We start from the raw sequence: 22,018 nt of genomic DNA, 5'->3' as shown, positions 1-22,018 counted from the left end.
AGTTAAATTACATTGCACAGGGAAATTAGCTCAGATTGTATCCTTACACTAGCCAACCCTCTCTGTACACCCAACCCGACCTTTTCATTATACACCAAGCAGCATTTTGTACAGGACTCTGCTGTGAAACAGCAGTGTTCAGACTACAGTGTCATTTTTCTCAAGACTGTAATACACAGGAGCTACTTTACATGATGAGAAGAACCTCAAATTGCTACTGGCAGAAGACATGGTCTGGATGTCCAGAGGAGCCATAATCTATAGACTTAGTAAAATGACCACCTAATCAAGATGAAAACCAGATATATTTTAAAATATAATGCACTCATGTGGCCAGAAGAAAAAAAATCATACTTGCTGATTTCCAAACCAGCATTAATCATCCCACCCTGCCAAGTGTTGGTAAATGTGAGTTCTTCTGAAGAACAGCAGACAGATTTTCTCCCATCTGTCAATGATTTTGCTTCTCTTCCTGGTTCCTATTGCTGTACTTGCCAGCTCATTCAAAATTTATTCATTTCTACTTACACCCTCATTAGAACAATTAAAATAACTTGTTACTGGTCAAAACAACCCCATTATTACACGTTACACTGAGGTGTAGGCTTGGAATACTCCCGTAATGTTATATGGACATACAAAGAATGAATAACAGTATGAAAAGGCTTTGATTTCACTAACATTTATAACATACTCCAGGATATTAAAACATAATTTCTTCATTCCACACTCAAATGTTTTCCTTTTTATACCCAGGACAACTGTCTCCTAAATGCCAACATTAATGTATGGAGGTCATAGGAGGCCACTCAATTCTTGTGTGCAATTATCAATATTTCCATGTGGCTCAGATGGAAACTGAAAACTTACTGCTCTTTGCACAGTAAATGTTGTGTCTTTCAATCTTGATCTGTGTTACTCTCCACATTTGAACTACTTCTAGCCCTTACCCTTGAGGGAAAAACAATTCACAGTGTAACACCAATCTGTGCATTGGTTAGAAATGATCCTTCTCCCTACACCATCTCACAGGTTGTAAAACAAATAAGGACCAAGAGATCCCACTTAACCTCCAATGGTTCATTTTTGACAAGTTATTCACAATTTGAACTTTTAATCTCCTAAATCTTAATCAGAAGGAGTTGACCAGTACTTATATTGATGTTACTAGCAAGATCAAAGCTGGTTTTACATTGCTAAAACTACTGGGGTACACCAACACCACAAAAAATGACTACCCTGTCAATGCCACAGGAAATGTTGAAAAAGTTAGTATAAGCTACAGTATGTGCTGTGCTTTCACTCAAGATCATCTCTGGGAGCAGCCAAAATACCTTCAAAGCATGCAGCGTGTCAATGTTTTAATACTGGAAGATTCACCGTGGAGTTTTGTAAAATGGTGAAGATAAAAGACAAATAGATCACTGATGAATACTGAGATATCTTTCTATGTCCCTTGGATCATTAAATGTTCTTCTAGTGGGCTCAAGTTTCCGATGACCTCAATTCATTTGCAACAATCTTATATCCAACTTAGAACTATCCATTGAGCTGTCCAGGGAAGGAAGACTTCCAGAACACTACTGCCAGTATCGGTGATCTTGTCATTATATCATTGCTATGTTAAACCTGGAATAGTAATGCAATTTATCCCAACAGAAATATAGCCGCTTAGAAAAACAAGGGGAATTTCACTGATCAAAATAGTTGAAAGAGAAGAGAATTTTTAAATTCCTGGCATCTCCAGAGTATGTTTTTCCATAACATTCATAAATGAATAAGAATGTATCCAGTTAACATTCCATAGTTCCCCATCCCTTTGCAGATATTTTTGCACATTAAACCAGGAATTGGCTGGTTCTACCAAACCCTTACAGTGCCAACTAGAACGCTGACAGCTACAACAAAATCCGGTGAAAATTCCCTCTACCGAGCATGTACAGAAACTCTTTTGGAAAGTGAATGCACTTTTCTCCCTAAAGTAACGCTACTCTTTCTGGAATTGCCAATAATAATAGATGAATGGATAATCTGTAATCTGTAAGTTGAACGTGCATGAAAAAAATGTTACACTTCCGTGTCATTTGTACATCAATGGCATCCTAGAACATAAGGAACTGAGCTACATCTATTCTCGGTTTCTGTTTTTGCACTTTATTGTACGTAGTTGTTACACTGTTTTTGAAATTTCCTATCTACCATTCCAGCCCTTTTGCATCACCTGTCATTTGGATTCCATCACAGGGGTAGGACCTCACGAGAAACTCAAAAGTAATATTGCAGTTGTGATTTAAGTGTGAACATTATAAGTAATGATTTTTGATTAAGTATTTTGGGGGACAAATTGATACCAATGAAAGTAAATGCTACTTATAAACAAATCAACCTTTAAGTTATGCACAAATGAACAGACATGAAAGTTGCCCAATGACATTATTCAATATCTGGCATGCAATATGGTAGCATTCTTGGTTTCATGTTTTAAAGACAGGCTAATTACAAAGGTAAGTGCTTGACACAGCAACAAATTTTGTCAAAGTGAATAAGATTTCAGTCTCCAAAAAGCCAGAGTTAGCCATTTTAAATTATTTTAACATTCCATTTTTAAGTTGAATCCAAAATGTGTTGGATTGTTGCAAATTTCAACAAATGAACAGTTCCAAAATGGAGATACCATGGAAATGCTACAGAAATTCTAGATTTTCAGTGGCTTTCTTTATGGACAAGTACAATGCAGGGGATGTTATATGTACATAACAGATGATCTGCAGGTATCTGGAAGTAGGTTTTGTAGGAGAGACATCCTATTCAGGAATATATGACACCTGCCAGACAATAATGTGACTTCGTTCTGCTTTGGAGAGAGCTGGTCTGATTCCATCAGGCAAACTTTCATCTGTCTCATCATCTTCACCATCACCTGCAAACAGAGTTGTTCAGCGAGTAAGCAAAAAGTTCACAGATAAAGACAGGTAATTTCAAGAAGTGACTGATTCTAATTCCAACCCACAAGTGTAGAAGTGGATGGAAATCAATATACTGCACCTACCAGGCCTAAATCTGAATAGTTTTAAGACCATAAGATATAGGAGCAGAAGTAGGCCATTCAGCCCATCGAGTCTGCTCCGCCATTCAATCATGGGCTGAACCTCTAGCGAGCACGCGTGGGAGGTTCTGTCTCTCTCCCTTTGTTTAAGGCAAGTGGTGCACATGGCCATTAGGAAGGTATGCTCTGCATGCACTTTTAACTAAGTATGTTTGTTGAATATTCAGCTTTGTAGTGTCTGGAACCTGGGGAACATGAATGTTTGGTTGAATTTTTACTGTTTGTAAATAACTGATTCATATACCTTTTCACAGTCAGCATTTCCTGTCACACTTGCCAGACCTGTGAACCTGATTCAACATTACACTATCTAATGAAGAGTTTTGTAAATCAGCTGGTGTGCAATATTAGTAATTGAAATGATATTAAAATCACTTCCAATAACTGTCAACCCTATTCTGATACGAATAAATCACACTTCATAACACAACAGTATCAAAGATGGCAAGTTTTCTAAAAAATAGTATTATGTAAACTGAATAAGGCTGCAAAGTACAAATTCCAGAGAGCAACACTATGGAACAAACAATACTGAATATTTTCCTCTGCTTCAGAAGGAAACAGCCGACAATGTGCTCCTCATGGGTCAGCACATTCCAGATCTCAGCACCTGCACACTGGAACACGAGGAACAACAAATCTGGAAGCCAGAACTTGGAGCATCTGTCCTCCTGCTGGACTCAAATATCCCAGACAGAGAGACTGGATACTCTTCATAACCAGACCTTTAGCTTTACACCAGCATCTCCAGAAGAGCCCCATTCATTTGTATGGGGTGGCAGATCTAGATGGAGAAGTCAAGTGGTGTGCTTTTCTTCTATAATTAATGTTTTAACTAACTTGCATGAATTAAATGTGTATAATTTTTTAAAATATGTTCAAAAAGTCAAATTTTTTGTCATTTGCACACATGTATGTGGAATGAAAATCTCACTTGCACAGCAGTATCACAGGCATATGGCATCAGAGACACAACATTCAGCAGAAAAACACAAATCAAGCAAGTTATAAGTTGTTGTTACATCATCTGAGATACTTGGAAACAATTGAAAAGACCTTTAAGAGTATGAAGTCTTTGAAGATTCTTTTGAACAGTCTGGTGATGGAATATCAGGTTCCATCTCCTGAGGCATAGTTACTAATTGCCTGTTTCTGGGGATCGCCTCAGCAAGGCATTGAGCTCATTTAGACCCATGGAACTGCAAGGGTGAGGTGCAGCTCCAGCGATTGTGCAGTGGGAAAACACAAGTTACAGACTAGAGCAACAGACACACAATTCTGGAGAAACTCATTAGGTCAGGCAGCATCAATGAGAATGAATGAACTGTCAACATTTCCGGATGAGACCCTTCATCAGGACTGGAAAGGCAGGGGGAAAGATGCCAGAATAAGAGGAGAGGGAGGGGAAGGAGGACAAGCTAGAAGGTGGATCAAAGGGCTGGAGAAGAAGAAATCTGATAGGAGAGGAGAGTGCACACCAGGGGAGAAAGGGAAGGAGGAGGGTCACCAGGGGAGATGATAGGCAGGTGAAGAGGTCAGAGTGAAGAATTGAAGAAGAGGGCAGGTGGAAGGGAAAAAATTACCAGAAATTAGACAACTCAACCTGGATGGAACAGGAGGAGTTGGTCCTCCAATCTGAGAGTGGCCTCAGCACGGCAGAAGAGGAGGATACGGAGTAACATGTTGGAACAGGAACGAGGAAAGGAACTAAAATAGCTGGCCACTAGGAAACTCTGAAATTCTGCTTTTTTGCGGATGAAGCGGAGGAGTTAACAATCTAGGTCAAGCTTGACTTGGATTACATTTGGAGTTAAATCTTTGGAAAATAGTAAACCCTACCAAGGAAGATTGTATGAAGTAAATTTGACCTGGAATATGTTAACCCCTCAATTAAAATGGTATATACAGGAATTTAATGCAAGCATCCATTCACACATTACACTATAGCAACAACTGGGAATACGCAGCTTAAAAGCAAATGAAACATTACAACTAAACACAAAGGTTAAATATAGCAACAAGTGAGTGGTGTTAATATGCAACATACAGGGAAGAGACAATTGACAGGACAGAATGAGGTAGGACAATTACAAGCTGGATTAGTTAAAAGAAATTTGCAAATAGAATTCAACAGGGAATGTAATAGTTTGCAAGACAAAGGATTTTTCAATGTTGTCTTATGTAACTAAAGTCTGCCTTACCAATCCTAAAGTCAATGTAGCCTTCTCCTCCACTGAGAACCAAAACAGGCTGCAGTTTTCTCTCTTCTTGCTCAGGAGCAGTAGGTCCTGGATTCTCTGTAGGGCTATCTAACACACTGCCATTCAATGTTGCCAGAACGTTACCTACCAGAACAAGCCACAGAGACCATTAAAAAAAAGTGTTTTGGAAAACAGCTTTCATTTCAGCAACCTACGTTGAGTTGAATGCAAGATAGAGGTAACTCAATTTCATAACTTATCATTTTCATTTTGGGAGTCTGGAAAAGCTGTGTTTCTGAGGGTACCAGACATTTTTTTTATATAATCTCCTCTGTTATATGCATGTTCAAACTGCAGGGTTTTTTTCAGTCCCTCTGCTGTGGGCATGCTCACCTCATTCCAAATCTCGGGGACAGCACAGTTATCATAAAAGGGTTTGTGTCCATACCACTAAAGGAGTGAGGGGAGGCAGAGTTTCATGGCATTATCCATCATGTTGTGCTGAATCATTCAACTTTTCTACAATGGGTTAAAAACAGGAATTGGGTGTTTCAAAAGTGTTTTTCCAAAATTAAAACAGTTGAAAAGGGAGGTTGGTACCAGGAATTTACCTGGCACAGAGGCAAAGAATTTGACAGCATCCCTGTGTCCATGGAAACAGAGTTGGGCTTGAGCCATGGAGCAATATGGGATGAAACTGCCAACTGAGGCCTTGTCGCTGCTTTCATCCGCATATACACGAATCAATCCACCAGGACGGGTTCCTTCACTGCCAGTTGGTGATGTCTTATTTGCTGCAACAAATACATCAACGGTACCATTTTAGAATTAAACCAATGTTTGAGCAGTTGAAAAGGACAGTGATTTTCAATACACTGAAACCTGTATTGATAATTTACCAGTGTAAACCATCATTAACATTAAACATGTCTGGATATTATCTTAAATGACTCTTGAGTTAGTGGTGGACAGGAGGTCACCAAACAAACTATTATCCATTATGGACAATCTGGCACATCCTCTCCATAACCTACTGAATAAGCAGCAGAGCACCTTTTCAAACAGATTCATTCAGCTCTGCTGTCACAAGGATCATTACAGAAAATCTTTCCTACCAAATGCAATAAGCATATACAACAGTTCATTTCTGTGTGACAGGAGAACACACATCATAGTACAATAGCCTGTTTTATTATTCTGAACATTGTTATTGCAAATTATTATACATTATTATTGTGTATATTATTATCCTGAACTTTATTATTAGTTAAGTCTGCACACTGCTAAGCGTGTTTTTAAATGTTGCTGCTGTAACAAAAGAATTTCCCACTCAGGTTCAAAGAGCATTTATTATTATTAAATATTCAGTTTAATTTCAAAAGTTCATTAACTGTTTCACTAATATTTAATAAAACCTGTACTCAGTGACGATGTAAATAACCTGAATTTTTAAATCCATTTTGAAAATTGGAAATTAGGGAAAGAGAAAGCAATGTAACATCTTTGACCAAGAAAGTGAGATAAATTAAATTGCCAATTTAATGCCAACTATAGGTAAGTTCCCTTAATTGAAGTTAAAATTTGTGAGAATCTGGAAATGGATGGATTAAAAAAAACAGATAGCAGGCATTCATTAAAAGGCAAGTCATTTAAATAGTCAAACAAATTGAAGGGAAACCCCCAGAGATTGCTATAGCTATAGTGAAGTTTCAGTGAGTTTAATACGGTATTTAACAATCAGATTTTAATAGAATTGTAGCAATCTAGAATGTATTTTGATTTGTGGTCAGGAATCTAGATAATTAAGTGAAGTTTGAAGAACAATTGATAAATTGTGTACAAAGGTCATATTTGCTTGGAATAACTATTTTACCTTGACTCAGTTTGTTAATTCATTGCTTTATATAAGAAAAGTTATGTTAAGCAAAATGGGTAAACTGGCATGTGTTTACAAGATTAATGCTGTCTATAAGGTCTTAGTTTCTAGCTCTTTTTATGAAAGACTCTATATACTTTCTCAATTTTACTAAAATATTCAGGTTTCATTGTAGTGTTAAAATACACAACAGATGGTGTTATTCAAAACAGCGTAGTTCATTCTAACATGCAACATGCAAAGAGATGACAGAAACAGAAACCCATATGATGTACAGAGAACTTACTGCGGACATCACTAGGTAAACATCAATGCATGCAGAGAGTTCAGGGAGCACCTCTAAACCTCATGCAGACAATTTCTCTTTTACTTTTCGCATTTGCACTACACAGAATGATTTTAAAACTGTTGATAAGTAAAATGCACAATAACTGTTACTGCTTTTTAAAGGCAACATTGTTTAGATGCTATCTGGTAGAAATTTCTATGGAATCTGTAGGTAAAATGAAGGTTCAAAAATATACAATCTCAATACATCCTTGTAAACGTGGAGAACCTGGAAAAGTACCAAAAAAAACCCTAATTCTTCACACTTTGCAAAACGGCCCTTTAGTAAATTATCCAATTTTAAAATCAATTCCATTTTGCTTTTTGAAGTTTGGAGATGCTCCCTTAGAAAGCATTATCAGACCTTGAAAAAGCATTCTTGGTGCTAGAGCTACAAATTCTCCCTCAATGTTAAGTGTTTGTAGCCACTAAATCTATTGCCCCTAGATTCTGGTGTTTTGCCCATAGCCACACTCTAGTAAGTCTTGAAAACAATGATGCAAAGAGGAGAATGATCTGGCAGTAATGTTGAAAATGACCATACACTGATGAGCTCAGCACACTGTAAATCTTCACAGCAGGCTGGAAATGAATGGTCACCTTGCATTAAGGAACCATGCAAGGAATACCAAAACGATATGAGAAATTCAGGATTTAGTCTGGTTCTAGTTCAAGAACAGTCACGTGCACCACTGCTGTGTTTTTCCCCCTGGACCTAGACACAATGGCTCTTCTGTACATGATGAGCAGCTGCATGGCTGGAGAAATATGGCAAGTAAGCATCTGCTAACCACTTGCTCTGGTATTGGGTTCAAAGCACCAAAGGTAAATACTACCTAACAACTGAATAAATTTACAGCAAACAATCCACCCTACAAACAAAATCCAGCTGGACATTAAAATTGGAAGGGGTAGAATTAAGAAATCTTCAGATATGACAACACAACTCATGAAACATCTAGTAAGCCTTGCTACTAACTTAATACATCTTATGTCATTTTATAAATACACTTTTAAAATACCATTTGTTCTTTATGGAAAATAATGAAATTGTCTACAGTTAACCCAAAATGTATAGTTTCTCTCTAATGCAGCAGACATTCTCAGAAGCAATCTGGGTCAGGTAAAATCTGCCATCAATTGAGTCAAATCTAAAGCAAAATTTGTCACTGTTCAGAGCTATTGGTTTGACCTTTCTTAATCCTATTCTTTTCCCTGCCATTCACTCCAAAATTTGGAAGAATTCTGCAATCTGATTCCGCAACCTTTTACACTTCTCACTGCTGTCATGTACGATCTGTTCTGAAGAGGTTCAATTTCATACAAATTTGGGATAAAACGGAGGATAGTTTCAGAACAAAGTAATACAGAATCCTTAAAAGTAGCTCATAAAACTCAACACAGGGGCTTCCAGAGTGAACTCAGTGAATCATGAACTATTGGCCTCCAGCATGGTTTACATATTCCTCTACAACTATTAAGGTTCAAGGTTACACAAGTATATTTTCTGCATTGATATAACATCTTAATGCATGAAGCAGAGCAAATGATTATATTTGAGTTATTCTGACTGTCCTAAGGAAATAAATGATCCAACAACGTGATTTGATTTTTGATGATTCTATTTGAATGGGAATACTCAACACTCTTCGTTTCCAATATGGATAACACCACACCTAGCGTCTGTATCAAAGAAAGGGCAGCACTCCATTTGCATTACAATGCAGATCACCAAGCAAGGGCCCCATTTCATCTGCCAACACCAAAAGCACAACCCTCAGGCACAGATTCAAAAGTACTGCCCACTAAATCAGCCTGATAATTCCCTCTATCATGGAAATAAGCACTGAAAAAAAAGTCCTAGAAATGAGTAGGCTAAAGAAATGCACTAACTAAATTAACTAAAATCACTTCAGTGAGATTTTAACATGAAAATGGAGGGGCGGATTGAAAGCTGCCTAAAGACAACACAATTAAAAATACTTGCATGAATCAGAATCAGAAAGGGTTGCAGAACAGAAACAGACCGTTTCGCCAAGGGGCTCTGCCAACCATCAGCAATTCATCTACAATAATCTCCTATATCATCCTTTTTATAATAAAAAAAGTCTTCCCACACTCTCATCAATTCCACTAAATTCCACTACGCATATGCACGTTACAGACAACTAACAGTGGCTAATTATTCTACCTACCCGCACGTCTTTGGGGTGAGGGAGGAAGATGGAGCAACCAGAAGAAATTCTGAGAGTCACGAGGGTAGGGGCAGAAATCAGTATTGAACCTGGACACCTGGTGCTGTGAGCTGCACCAGTGCGCTGTCACACTGAGCTCTTGGAGAGCAGCGTTTAATCCACAGTACAGGGCACCGGCATCATGCACAGCCACTGGAACGCCCAGAAATTTCAAAAAATTCTAAGATTTCCTTTTTAAATGGAATTCTTTAAGCAGCCAAATAGGTTAGTAATATTTTATATAAGTACTGTTAGAGAAAGTCAAGATACATTCCCAATGAAGATTAGACAGCATCATTAAGCTTCAGGATAAGTAGTGTAATATTAATGTTATATTAAATGGCTTTCAATAATTTAAAACCTAAAGACATCCAATTGTTAAAATAATTCACTGTTTATAACTTTCCTCCTCAGCTGTGGAGATTGCAGAGGCATTAGCCATGATCTTTCAAAGGTCGATAGATTCTGGCATGGTTCCGGAGGACTGGAAGATTGCAAATGTCACTCCACTATTTAAGAAGGGGGCAAGGAAGCAAAAAGGAAATTATAGACCTGTTAGCTTGACATCTGTGGTTGGGAAGTTGTTGGAGTTGATTGTCAAGGATGAGGTTATGGAGTACCTGGAGGCATATGACAAGATAGGCAGAACTCAGCATGGTTTCCTTAAAGGAAAATCCTGCCTGACAAACCTGCTGCAATTTTTTGAGGAAATTACAAGTAGGCTAGACAAGGGAGATGCAGTGGATGTTGTATATTTGGATTTCAGAAGGCCTTTGACAAGGTGCTCCACATGAAGCTACTAAACAAGATAAGAGCCCATGGAATTACAGGAAAGTTACATATGTGGATAGAGTGTTGGCTGATTGGCAGTAAACAGACAGTAGCAATAAAGGGATCCCATTCTGGTTGGTTGCCGGTTACCACTGGTGTTCCACAGGAGTCCGTGTTGGGGCCGCTTCTTTTTACATTGTACATCAATGATTTGGAGTATAGAATAGATGGCTTTGTGGCTGATGATACAAAGATAGGTGGAGGGGCCGGTAGTGCTGAGGAACCAGAGAGTCTGCAGAGAGACTTGGATAGATTGGGAGAATGGGCAAAGAAGTGGCAAATGAAATACAATGTTGGAAAGTGTACGGTTATGCACTTTGGTAGAAGAAATAAACAGGCAGACTATTATTTAAATGGGGAGAGAATTCAAAGTTCTGAGATGCAATGGGATTTGGGAGTCCTCGTGCAGGATACCCTTAAGGTTAACCTCTAGGTTGAGTCGGTGGTGAAGAAGGCGAATGCAATGTTGGCATTCATTTCTAGAGGAATAGAGTATAGGAGTAGGGATGTGATGTTGAGGCCCTATAAGGCACTGGTAAGACCTCACTTGGAGTACTGTGTGCAGTTTTGGTCTCCTTATTTAAGAAAGGATGTGCTGACGTTGGAGAGGGTTCAGAGAAGATTCACTAGAATGATTCCGAGAATGAGAGGATTAACATATGAGGAACGTTTGTCCGCTCTTGGACTGTACTCCTTGGAGTTTAGAAGAATTAGGGGGGACCTCATAGAAACATTTCGAATGTTGAAAGGCATGGACAGGGTGGATGTGGCAAAGTTGTTTCCCATGGTGGGGGAGTCTAGTACGAGAGGGCATGACTTAAGTATTGAAGGGCGCCCATTCAGAACAGAGATGCAAAGAAATTTTTTCAGCCAGAGGGTGGTGAATCTGTGGAATTTGTTGCCACGGGTGGCAGTGGAGGCCAAGTCATTGGGTGTATTTAAGGCAGAGATTGATAGGTATCTGAGTAGCCAGGGCATCAAAGGTTATGGTGAGAAGGCAGGGGAGTGGGACTAAATGGGAGAATGGATCAGCTCATGATAAAATGGCACAGCAGACTCGATGGGCCGAATGGCCGACTTCTGCTCCTTTGTCTCATGGTCTTATTCTTCCCCTCTTTACACATCCATCTATACTGTTCACAGTCCATGCAATCTATTCATCAGCATGTATCTGTATAGTAACAGCAGCCTAGGTTATCCATCAGTGATCAATTTTCTTCCTGTCGAGAAGCTCTGCTCCTCAATTGAGTATGTCCTGAACCAGGACTGTAATATCAGAAGCTGGTGCAGGAGCATAGTTCGCGTAACTACATACCCTACAACTCTGCAATCTGTTGCAGTGATGGTGCCCTTCAATGTAATATCCTTGGCCACTGTTTCAATGCTTATAGGTTAATTAACCAATTTTAACTGCAGATTATAAATTATTTTACTCAGCTAATAAGGAGACTAGGAGGTATATTTCATTGTGTTTGCGCTCCCCTAATATCTCAACTACAACCTTAACCAACATCATTAAAAAAAAACACCAGTTTTCATATGTATACCAATCACATTCTGTTCTACCTCACCACCATCTTTCTCAAGACCTTTTCCCCTCTCCAGTGTAACAGATATAACACACTGTTCACCTGACACCAGGGACTGGATGACGAGAAATCTTCTCTAATAAAGTCTCATCTCATCTCAATCTCTCTCACTACTAAGTGTTCAAGGCTGAAGCAAATGGATCACAAATGTGTGGCATTTAGCCCTCCCAAAGGAGTTGAAGACTACGCATTTGCTCCATCATCAAGAATGCTGATTAATGTCTCTGTCTCCACTTATTCCTCGGCTCATCTGCAGCACAGCTCTTATCTATACCAATGTTACCTTTAAAATCCACTTTAACACTACACCTATTTGAGTTCATCCATATCTCTGATAGTTTTACTCAAATCAGCTTTGTTCACTCATTATCCCATGGGTTGATGACTTCCATCAATTCACCAAAGCATTGGTACCCCATAACATGATTTTACCATTCTCATTCTCTTGTTCAAGGACATTGGTCCCTCTTGACCATGGACCATCTTGTCAGCTGCTGACTCGGTTGAAAACTCTGGAATTCTCTTCATAAACCCAACAGTATTCAAATTTTATTTAAATCCTTAGGATGCATTCAAAATTAGTTAGCCTCACTTTGTTATGGATTTAAAACCTTTGATGTAAATTACCCAACAGTCCTAAAGTTCATTTAGAAGAGATTGGTTGTCAAAACTGTTGAAAATTAGTTCCAGGAAGGAAAATGACGTGGGGCCTGGTGTGTTTGATCATTGTGTTCACTTCAACCACAAATTTGGATACTTCCATTCAATAGTCCAACTCTCTTAACCAAGAGGGTGAATAGTTTGAAGTTTTGCATTATGTCATAACCTACAGCTGGCAGATAGATTTAAATCAAGCTAGTGTTCTATTACAGCCATTAATGATGCTCTAAACCAAGACAAAGAAGATATGCTGGGGGACCTAACTATGATAATTGTTCCATCTCCAAGCTGGTTCACCACTGGCACATCTGTGAGCAAAAAGTTGGAGAATTTCATTTTCTGACCAGGCTAACATTTGATGTTCTAAGATCTGTCAATAGTCCAATACTTCACTGCCTGACAGGAATATCTTGTTCAACTACATTTTTACTTTGCTTACATGCAGTTTAAAACACCTGAACAACAGATATAGCAAAATACTACTTGGCTTTTTCCTCCTAAGAAAATTTACTACATGTCAAAAAAAATCAAATCGATTTTGACCAAATTACTGCTAATTCCAATTTTATCATACTACCACTAATAACTACAATAATATTGTACTTTGTAATGTTAAACATTAGATTAAGCTACAAAAATACAAAATAAACCACAAAAATTGATTCCTAACCTGTACCAATCCATTTCAATTTAAAGTTTTAGTCTAATTCAGATAAATCAGCAACAAGTCAAATTCTACACTTTTAGCCAAGTCAATATTTCCTGAAGGTAATTTGATTATATTTCCCAGTTTATGTAATAGAAAGAGAATGTATTTTCACTTTTAAATTCTAAGAAATAAATATTCTAATATGCTTTCCAAAAGACCAAGTGATAAAAATGCAAGATTTACTAATTTTATTTGAATGAAGAGTTTATCACTAAGAGACAAGTGCAAAATCCACAGGTTGACAAATGAGAAGCAGACAAAATGCGTGAGGCATGATGGGAAAAACTATTATTTAATAAAGTATGACACATCTAAAACAAACAGTCAGCTTTTGAACTTACCCCTGAATCCCAACAGTTGACCTCGGTGCAAAACTACAGCTGGAAGAGGGAAGGCAGAAGAAGAGATTCAGAGAGGGAAGGACGGAGGGAAGGTAAGTGCAGATAACACAAAGCTATTAATGGGAGAATTAAGGGGACAGGAAGGGATCTATAAAGGTCAGGCGAACTATGCTCACTAATTACAAATATACTCTCTGATTAAATAAAATTATTTCTTATTTAATACATCTCCAAAATGCAATTTTGGTTATAATTATCAAATAGATCCTTTTTGTTAGAAGAATATCAAACTACCCAATATAAACAGTGAGTTTTAATCATGTTTTGCTCTCATCCGTCTGATTTAGCTGGTCTAGGATCTGACGAGTGGTGAAGATGTTATAACAGACCTCAGAAATTAAGACAAGGAAAACAGCCAGGCTTTCTAGTTCTGATCATGTGCAACACTCCCTGCTGTTGATGCAGGGTGAAAACCAGAATCACAGCCAGATAACCTGCAGACTATGCCTTTTGGCTTCAACAATCCAATCTGGCCGTGGACCACAGAATGCCTCTGTAGTCAGAAACCAATTTTCTTTAGAAGAGTTAATGTGCAAGGTAGAAAGCTGGCAGAAAGTGGGGATGAAGTATATTTCCAAATGCAATTAAGTCTATGACATAAGTAAATAATTCCATTGTAATACTTCCACTATTACACACTTCATATAAGGACCCAGACATTATAGTACACTATCCTCAATACCAATCCAAAATATTTAATTCACATATGCTACTTCTATTAACTAAAAACATTAATTCAAATCAGCATTTCCAGTGCACAGAAGATGTGCTGGAGTCTTACAAACTTTAAAGTCCTGCTTCTCGTCTGAATCTTATTTGGAACTGAGCTCCTCAAGTCTACCCCAAACTCTTTGCACTTTGATTCATCCGAACTTCATTGGTAATCATTTGGCATTTGCCATAATTTGCACCTCAACGTTCAACCTCTTTGCAGAAGGATAAGAAATGCAAGCAATCTCACAGTAGACTAATTAACAGTACGGTTTTACAAGCAGAGTGCTTATTAAATATATCCGCGATTGTGCTGAAGCTCAAGATAAGATGAATTACTCATCCAGTCAGTTTACATATCATTTGAAAAGATGCTCCATTTCTACCAGTTGGTCTGCACAAAAGCTCTAGGAAGTGTGACATGAAGGATATGTGCTCTGAAATTGCAGCCTTCTGAACTTTATATTAATGCATCATATGATGCAGATTATTTGTTTACAATATTGTACAATATCCAATAACTTGATTCTTTTGCCAAGACATTGTTCAGATTTTACTGATTACTGATTTCCCTCCCCCATTCTAAATTCATCATTTCACACTTTTATAACCAATGCTAACAAACACGGCCCTTTCATTTACTGTGTGGGTAACACCCCGGTTAAGGTTTCACTGCTAACAGTGCTTAGGTTATTGTTAGAGATAAGGGGTGCTTAGGAATATGACCTATCTAATCAGGAGAGAAGGCTGAGGGGGCAGGGCCTTTTTGTGCCTGACACCAATGGGAGTCTTGGTCTTTGTTCGGTGGGAGATGAAGAAAGAAGACCGGTTGTAGGATTCGATCCGGAAGGGACTGTGATTCGATGGAGCAAGGTGCAGGAGTCTACTGGGGATTGGTGAATATGACTTCTGCAAGATTTGAGCACCGACCTGTGCACATTTGACTGTTTAATTATAATGGGGTCCTTTTTGTGCTTCTTCTCTTTTCTCTCCTAACTCTTAAGTTAATATTCATAAATATACTTCTTATAATTTTATGCCTTGTGCGACCTGTTATTTCCTGCAACGAGCTGTAACAGGGCAGCCAATCACAGAGAACTCACACAAACTGGGGTCTGGGTGGGCGTGACATCCCAATATCATGGATTTGGCAGGACCAGAGTGTGTATACCCTGGACATACAACACCGGAGGAAGGCGGGTTTCTCGGCGCTGAGTTGGGAGACTGCCAGAGAGGGCAAACGAACTATTTCCTGAGACCCCCAGGAAGAAAGGGCATTTCGTGTGCTATATCAGTCCTGCTACAATCTGTAATAAAGTATACTTCAGTGACTCCAATTAATTGACAGTATGTTGAATACGTATATGATTGTCAGAAGGTGCAGGAAAGAATGCTTTAGATTCTGAGACATTGGGATAGGTTCAGGGAAGGAAAGGGAGCTACAGAGCTAGGGTCAATATCTTCATAGACTAATCTGCTGGTCCTCTTTAGCAGGGTCATGTGATTCAAACTAGTCTGTTGGCAGAATATTAGTGAATGATACAGAGCGATCAAAGGTTGGAAGAGAGAAGAACCCTGGCCTTGCTCAATAGTATTCACCTGAAAAAGAGATTTGTCAAAGCAGATGAGTTAAGGACTTTGATGGACTCAAAGAAATTTGCATTTAGGAAGGTGCAATAAATCAAGGAAATGCAGAATAATTGGGAAGTGGTGCAGAGGTGTGAGATAGAGACACCTAGTATGCTCGTTCACAGATCATTAAAAAAGGCAGAGGCACAGGTTAATAAGATGGCTGAACAGTTAGAGATCATTTTCTTTTGCTAACTAATATACTTACGTTGTATGTGACACTGGCTAGGCATGGCCGGAGCACTGTGAACAGATTTGCTCATTGCAGATTACATAAAGATGCTATTGAACTGCAGAAGATGTTACACAGAATCACAAAAGTGTTGACACAAATGGAAAATTCTAGCTAAGCAGAAAAACTAGGCTGCCTGAGGTTCTTTTCCTTGAAAGAGAGGAGATTAAATGGAGATTTAATTGGGAGTATTAAGAAAGACCCTATTTCCATTTAATTCAAAACTCAAGTTCCCTAAACCAGAATTCTAAACAGTCCTCGCAGATGAGGCAGTTCATCACATAAAACTATCAGTGTAGCTTACTGCATCCGGTGCTCTCAGCTAAGTTCCTCTACATCAGTGAGACTGGACACAGATTGATGGATCCCGTTGTCAGGCACCTTCACTCCATCCACTTGTTTCCAAAATCTCCTGCTGGCCAGCCATTTTGATTCCACTTACCTACTCCCACACCAGCATGTCTGCCCACAACTAACTCTACTGTTAGTCCAGGGGGAAAGCACCTCATATTCTACCTTGGTAGTCTCCACTTCTAATTTACAGTAAACACTCCTCACTGTTTTCCCTTATACTGCTGGCCCTATCACCTCTTTCCCTTCCCTGCTCTTGCAATCTTCCCACTGCATGCACATTCATTCTTCCAGTTTCCCTCTTCACCTCCTTCCCTTTATTCAATGGCCCACTGTCCTCTCTTACTAGATGCCACCTTCTTCAGCCCTTTGTACTTCAACCTATCACCTCCCAGCTTCTTACATTATTCCCATTCTCCCCCTCCCTTAACTACCTCTCATCCCACTCTCACCTGAATTTGCCTATCACCTGCCAGCTCTTGCTCCACCACCTGCCCCTGTTCATACTGGCTATCACTCTCTATTTTCCAGTCCTGATGAAGGGGCTTGACCCAAAATGTTGACTGTCCCATTTCCCCCCCCATAGATGCTGTCTGACCCACCAAGTTTCTCCAGTATTTTGTGTATTGCTCCAGATTTCCAGCACCTGTAGTCTTTCTTGTGTAACCAAGAGCCTTAATGGATATGTAATTAGAGACAGACCAGCCAAGAAGATGAGGAAAGATGTTCTTACGTAGGGGGTGATAAATCACATTTAAAATTACTTGGACATGCTCTTGAAGAAATAATACTTGCAGGGTCATTAACCTAGTGATGGAAGGTAGGGGACCATTTTTCACTTGACATAAACACAATGGGTCAAAACATCACCTTCTTTTTTCTCAATGATATAACTGAAGAAGTCCTGTTCAGTTATATTCACTTTTACAGTGCTAGGATACAAATACAGGAGAATTCTTTGCAAGTGAAGGATATCGTCATCCTATTTTATCCATCTACACTCTGAATAAACCTAGACCTGTAACTTGGAATACATTTGGCTTTGCTCAAGCAACCAGACAATGACATCAGAATTTCACATCAAAACTCTGAATAGCTGTCTGTCGTTCACAACGGGTCAGTATTGCTGAGTGCAGGCAGCTCACTTTTGAAATAATTAATACAAAGAAATTTTTTATTAAAATAAATGTATGTTATTAAAAAAAAGAATCAAGATTATTGTTAATAACATGGAAAACACTTACACAAAGATTGCAAACACACAATTATGCATCAACGCAGAAAGGCATGCACACATGCACATGCTCACACACAAGGAACTCTTCTTGTAATAGCAACATTTAATTAAATTGCATTAAAAAACCAATTACTTTCTTACTGCCAAAACTCAATTTTGCTTATAAAGTGCTGTAGAATAGTAATGATTTACAAATAGTAATAACCTACCAAAATGACCCTACCAGATAAATGAATTGTATTGTGAATTGTATTATTTTTTGCATTTCTGTTATATTAACCCAAGTATGAAATGTAGCCGGTATATTTTAATCAACACAGCTTGGTTGCAAGATTAGATATCCTTGATTACTGTGAAATGAGTTTACCTTTAAATTAATGGCCAGGAATTTACTTTAAAATTCAAATTTGCGTTTGAATCATACTGTTTTATTATTGTAAAACCAGCTGTGAATGGTGAATCATCGCGGAGCTTTGCCAACCATCTTACCCTACCTAGGAGTCTACAAAGCTACTGCGTCCGCACCTTAACATTAAATTAATTTATTCATCTTTTCAATTCATCTGTCGCTCTCCCGATTTTTCAATTACTTTGGTTAAGCAAACACACTGTTGGGCCTCGTCACTCAACTAGTGACGCTCACTGTCAGCTGAGTGTCACTGGACATCTGGTATATCAGTTCCAGCCACTTACAAGGCAAAAGAGTTGGAAAATGTCTTACTAAGCAGCCCCTAAAAGAAATGTCCTCCTCCAAAAAACATTTCAGACAAATTCAACAGTATCTTATTGAATTTTGTAAATTGTCTTGCACTTGTCATGGTGAGATGACGGTTCAGCTCAGAATTGGCTCAGTTCTGATTGAATATTTTACATGCAGAGGAACATCCCAAGATTGGCCATGCAGTTGAGTGGAAGGAGGTAAAACCTTCAATTTGAGGCTGCTAAAAATGGCCTGTTCACAAAATGGCAAATAGAACTTAGTAGAAGCAGTAGTAGGCAGCCGTAAGTCCCAGGGGATCATGGGTTTGCACCTCTGGTGGACTGTGTCCTCTCCAGGGTGCAAGCTGGGGTGGGAAGATTTAGAAATAGAACTTAATTCAGAAAAAAACTAGGTAACACAATGAAGTGCAACAAACAAAGCAAATGTACAATAAATGGCAAGATAATAATGAGTGTGTGGAAGCAGACACTTTGATTTGAACATCCACAAATCTTCAAGAGGTAGCAGGACAAGGAAATAAGGCCATCAAGCATATGAGATGCTCTTCTTTATCAATGATGGCACAGAAGAGTATAGAAGTAATCCTTAAAATATATTCCACAGCTGTTAATATTCATTGCTCTAGTACTGGTCATGTTACAGGAATATCATGACATTGGAGAGGGCACAGAGGATAGCCCTTTGCAATCTAGCGTCAATTGATGAAGTGACTCAGAGGGTATGTCCTCAACGCTACTTCGGGACAGGCCATCCATTCCCTCCCCAGGCAGGTTCGACTGGCACACTAGAGTGGCAGTCAAGCACCTGTCACCACCTTGTAAGGACAAGACCCACTTCCCTAAGCACCCAAGTCCTCCAGCTACACACACACACACACACACAACCTGTTGCTCTTTGATTTCTGACGTGACAGAGACGATAGTCCTCCTCCAATCCAAATCTGAGCACCTATATCTAACTAGCAGGAAGAGGCAATGTCATCTTTAACTACAAGAATCCAGATCTGGAATGGTTCAAACCAGATCCAGAAACAAACCAGCTCACATTTACCTCATAAGCAGCTCTTAACATTGACATTGCTAAACTAAACCACAATCTGATGCTTTTCTTAAAACATACAATTAATAATTCTTCTTTTCTCCAATTGTTTGACAACCCTAGTAAAGAGTCTATAAGGTATTTTTAAAAGTTATGCACTATTTTAAGCTGCAATTTTGTAGACAAGTTTTTATACCTAATATTCAAATCATTTGTTAATGAGAACAGATGAGTTCTCATGCATTACACATGCAGCTATTGGGATCACCACTGTGTAGTTATGGGTACTGAGTTAAATTTCCACTCCTATGTCTGACGGTCTTAAGGCGTGGTCTGCTCATCCAAGCACATTCCCACTTGTAAACCTGCAATGTACTGATAAAAATTCAGTAAAACTGCAGATAACACCTTCTACATTTTGGAAAGGCCCCACCCATGAAAGCACCAATGTTATCAGTAATCTTTAGACCTAGGACTATTAAATGTACTGGTAGAGCACCTGTTAGAAATGTACAAGGCTGATCCAAAAACAATATCTAAATAAATTATTGAAATACACACAGTGCAAAAACTGTACAGGTACAAATTCAACCAGTAGAACATTTCAAGTTCAAGAGATACTTCTGGGAGTAGATAACATCCAGATAGGAAACACTTTCACATTCCATGTTTCCATCTTCTACTCAGAGATGTAATAGCTTTACTGCCATTTGGCATAGGAAACTTCCTGTCGACTTGATGCATTCAATTTACACTGAAAATCCCCATTACCTTCCAGGTCAGACTGTGTTAACTTACTTTCAGTCAATGGGATAGAGATAACGACTCCATTTCCAGTTCCTACCCAAAGCCGGTTTCCACCAATAAGCAAAGCTGTGATCCGCACAAAGGAGAACCCCAATTTTCCAGTTCCTGACAATTAAAGCAGGAGAGTTTTAGATTGAGTCAAGATTCAGATCATAACAGGACACAGCAAAAAGTTGGAGCTTAACTGTGCTGCAGAAATTTAAATATAATCTTAAAAAAGACCAAATCCAGTGATTCTGACCTAAACATTCTGACATACCTACTGGCACTCAGCAAACATCCTCCCTCACCCCTCAGAGAAAGGCTGTAAAACTGACTACTTACACTGTTCTGAATTTTTGCTGATCTTTCACTGAAATTTATTTTTAATACTTCGCTTCTTCCCTTCTATAAGCTAGTATCACTCCAAGAAAAACGGATTTCTCTCCAGAACATTTCAGCAGTGTAAAATTCAGTACATTCCAATTTAAAAGTCCTAATAACTTCAGGAAGCCACTGCATCTCATTCAAGTGGCTTCAATAGAGTTTCCAACTGTCTTGCAACACCCTCAATGTCCTCAGTGGTTCAATGACGGATGAACTCTAATCCCAATCTCAATCATCACTGAGCTCAAGTCTCAGTAGTTCTTGGTCAGAGCTCTTGACAAAACATATTTTAAAATCAATAAACAGGAGTAAATTTACAATAGAAATATATCACAATGCACAGTTGCCCCTTCCTTTCCTCTGGTACATTAAGGCACAACTATGGCCTGTACAAAGTGAGGATTTTCAAACGTAGTTTATAATTTTCCTTTAGCCAATGTATAAAAATTCAGTGCTTAAGTCAATACCAAACTTAACGAATGAGCGAAAGAGTGCAAAAGCGTACCTACCCAACATCTTACTAACATAAGGCTCAATGTCAACATCCTGTAAGTGCTGATGTGTATGTGCGTGATAGAGGCGCAAGGTAGAATCCAGGCGAATTGATATCCAGACCCCATCTCCAATCCATGCCAACTGCCGCACTTGGCTTTCCCTTCTTGGGTGGGCATCAAAAGACTTCTGTTGGAAAGTGGGAAGTTGAGATCAAGTAGATGCCTCCACAGTTCTAACTCCTTCAAGCGTCACAGTGTGCTGGTGTTGTATTGTGATTAAAACCCTGACAACCTACTCTCCACCTTCTTTCAGTGCAAGCATCGAAGTACACATTCAATTGAAACATACTATGTGCTAATGGACCAGAACGATGGAGTAGGTCATCTAACTTGTCCTTCCACCTCTGGGAAGGAATTCAGAATTCCAAATATAGAATAACAATTTCCCCCTCTCCAGCTGTACAGCTTGCATTTTCCCTCAAACCCCATTAGAACATT

General features: G+C 38.8%; 1 protein-coding gene across 12 annotated transcripts in view; it reads right to left on the bottom strand.

Moving 5' to 3' along the window:
* Nucleotides 1-409: 409 nt before the first annotated feature.
* Nucleotides 410-22,018, bottom strand: part of mapk8ip3 (mitogen-activated protein kinase 8 interacting protein 3) — a 197,406-nt gene continuing 175,797 nt past the window's right edge. For 8 of the 12 annotated variants that reach the window (XM_063059138.1, XM_063059141.1, XM_063059144.1 and 5 more), the window contains 6 exons: nucleotides 21,536-21,707; nucleotides 20,652-20,765; nucleotides 13,875-13,913; nucleotides 5,919-6,101; nucleotides 5,308-5,451; nucleotides 410-2,920 (listed from right to left, as the gene is read on the bottom strand). In XM_063059138.1, coding sequence (XP_062915208.1) covers nucleotides 2,805-2,920; nucleotides 5,308-5,451; nucleotides 5,919-6,101; nucleotides 13,875-13,913; nucleotides 20,652-20,765; nucleotides 21,536-21,707 — 768 coding nt within the window. In that variant the 3' untranslated portion in view covers nucleotides 410-2,804. The remainder of the gene's footprint in view (nucleotides 2,921-5,307; nucleotides 5,452-5,918; nucleotides 6,102-13,874; nucleotides 13,914-20,651; nucleotides 20,766-21,535; nucleotides 21,708-22,018) is intronic. The other 4 variants (XM_063059142.1, XM_063059146.1, XM_063059147.1 and 1 more) reach the window with 2 other exon arrangements.

Source organism: Mobula hypostoma, chromosome 9, assembly GCF_963921235.1.
Source record: "Mobula hypostoma chromosome 9, sMobHyp1.1, whole genome shotgun sequence".
NCBI classification, from domain to species: Eukaryota; Metazoa; Chordata; class Chondrichthyes; order Myliobatiformes; family Myliobatidae; genus Mobula; species Mobula hypostoma.
Note: the sequence above shows the minus strand (reverse complement) of the source record. Positions and strands in the feature narration are given on the sequence as shown.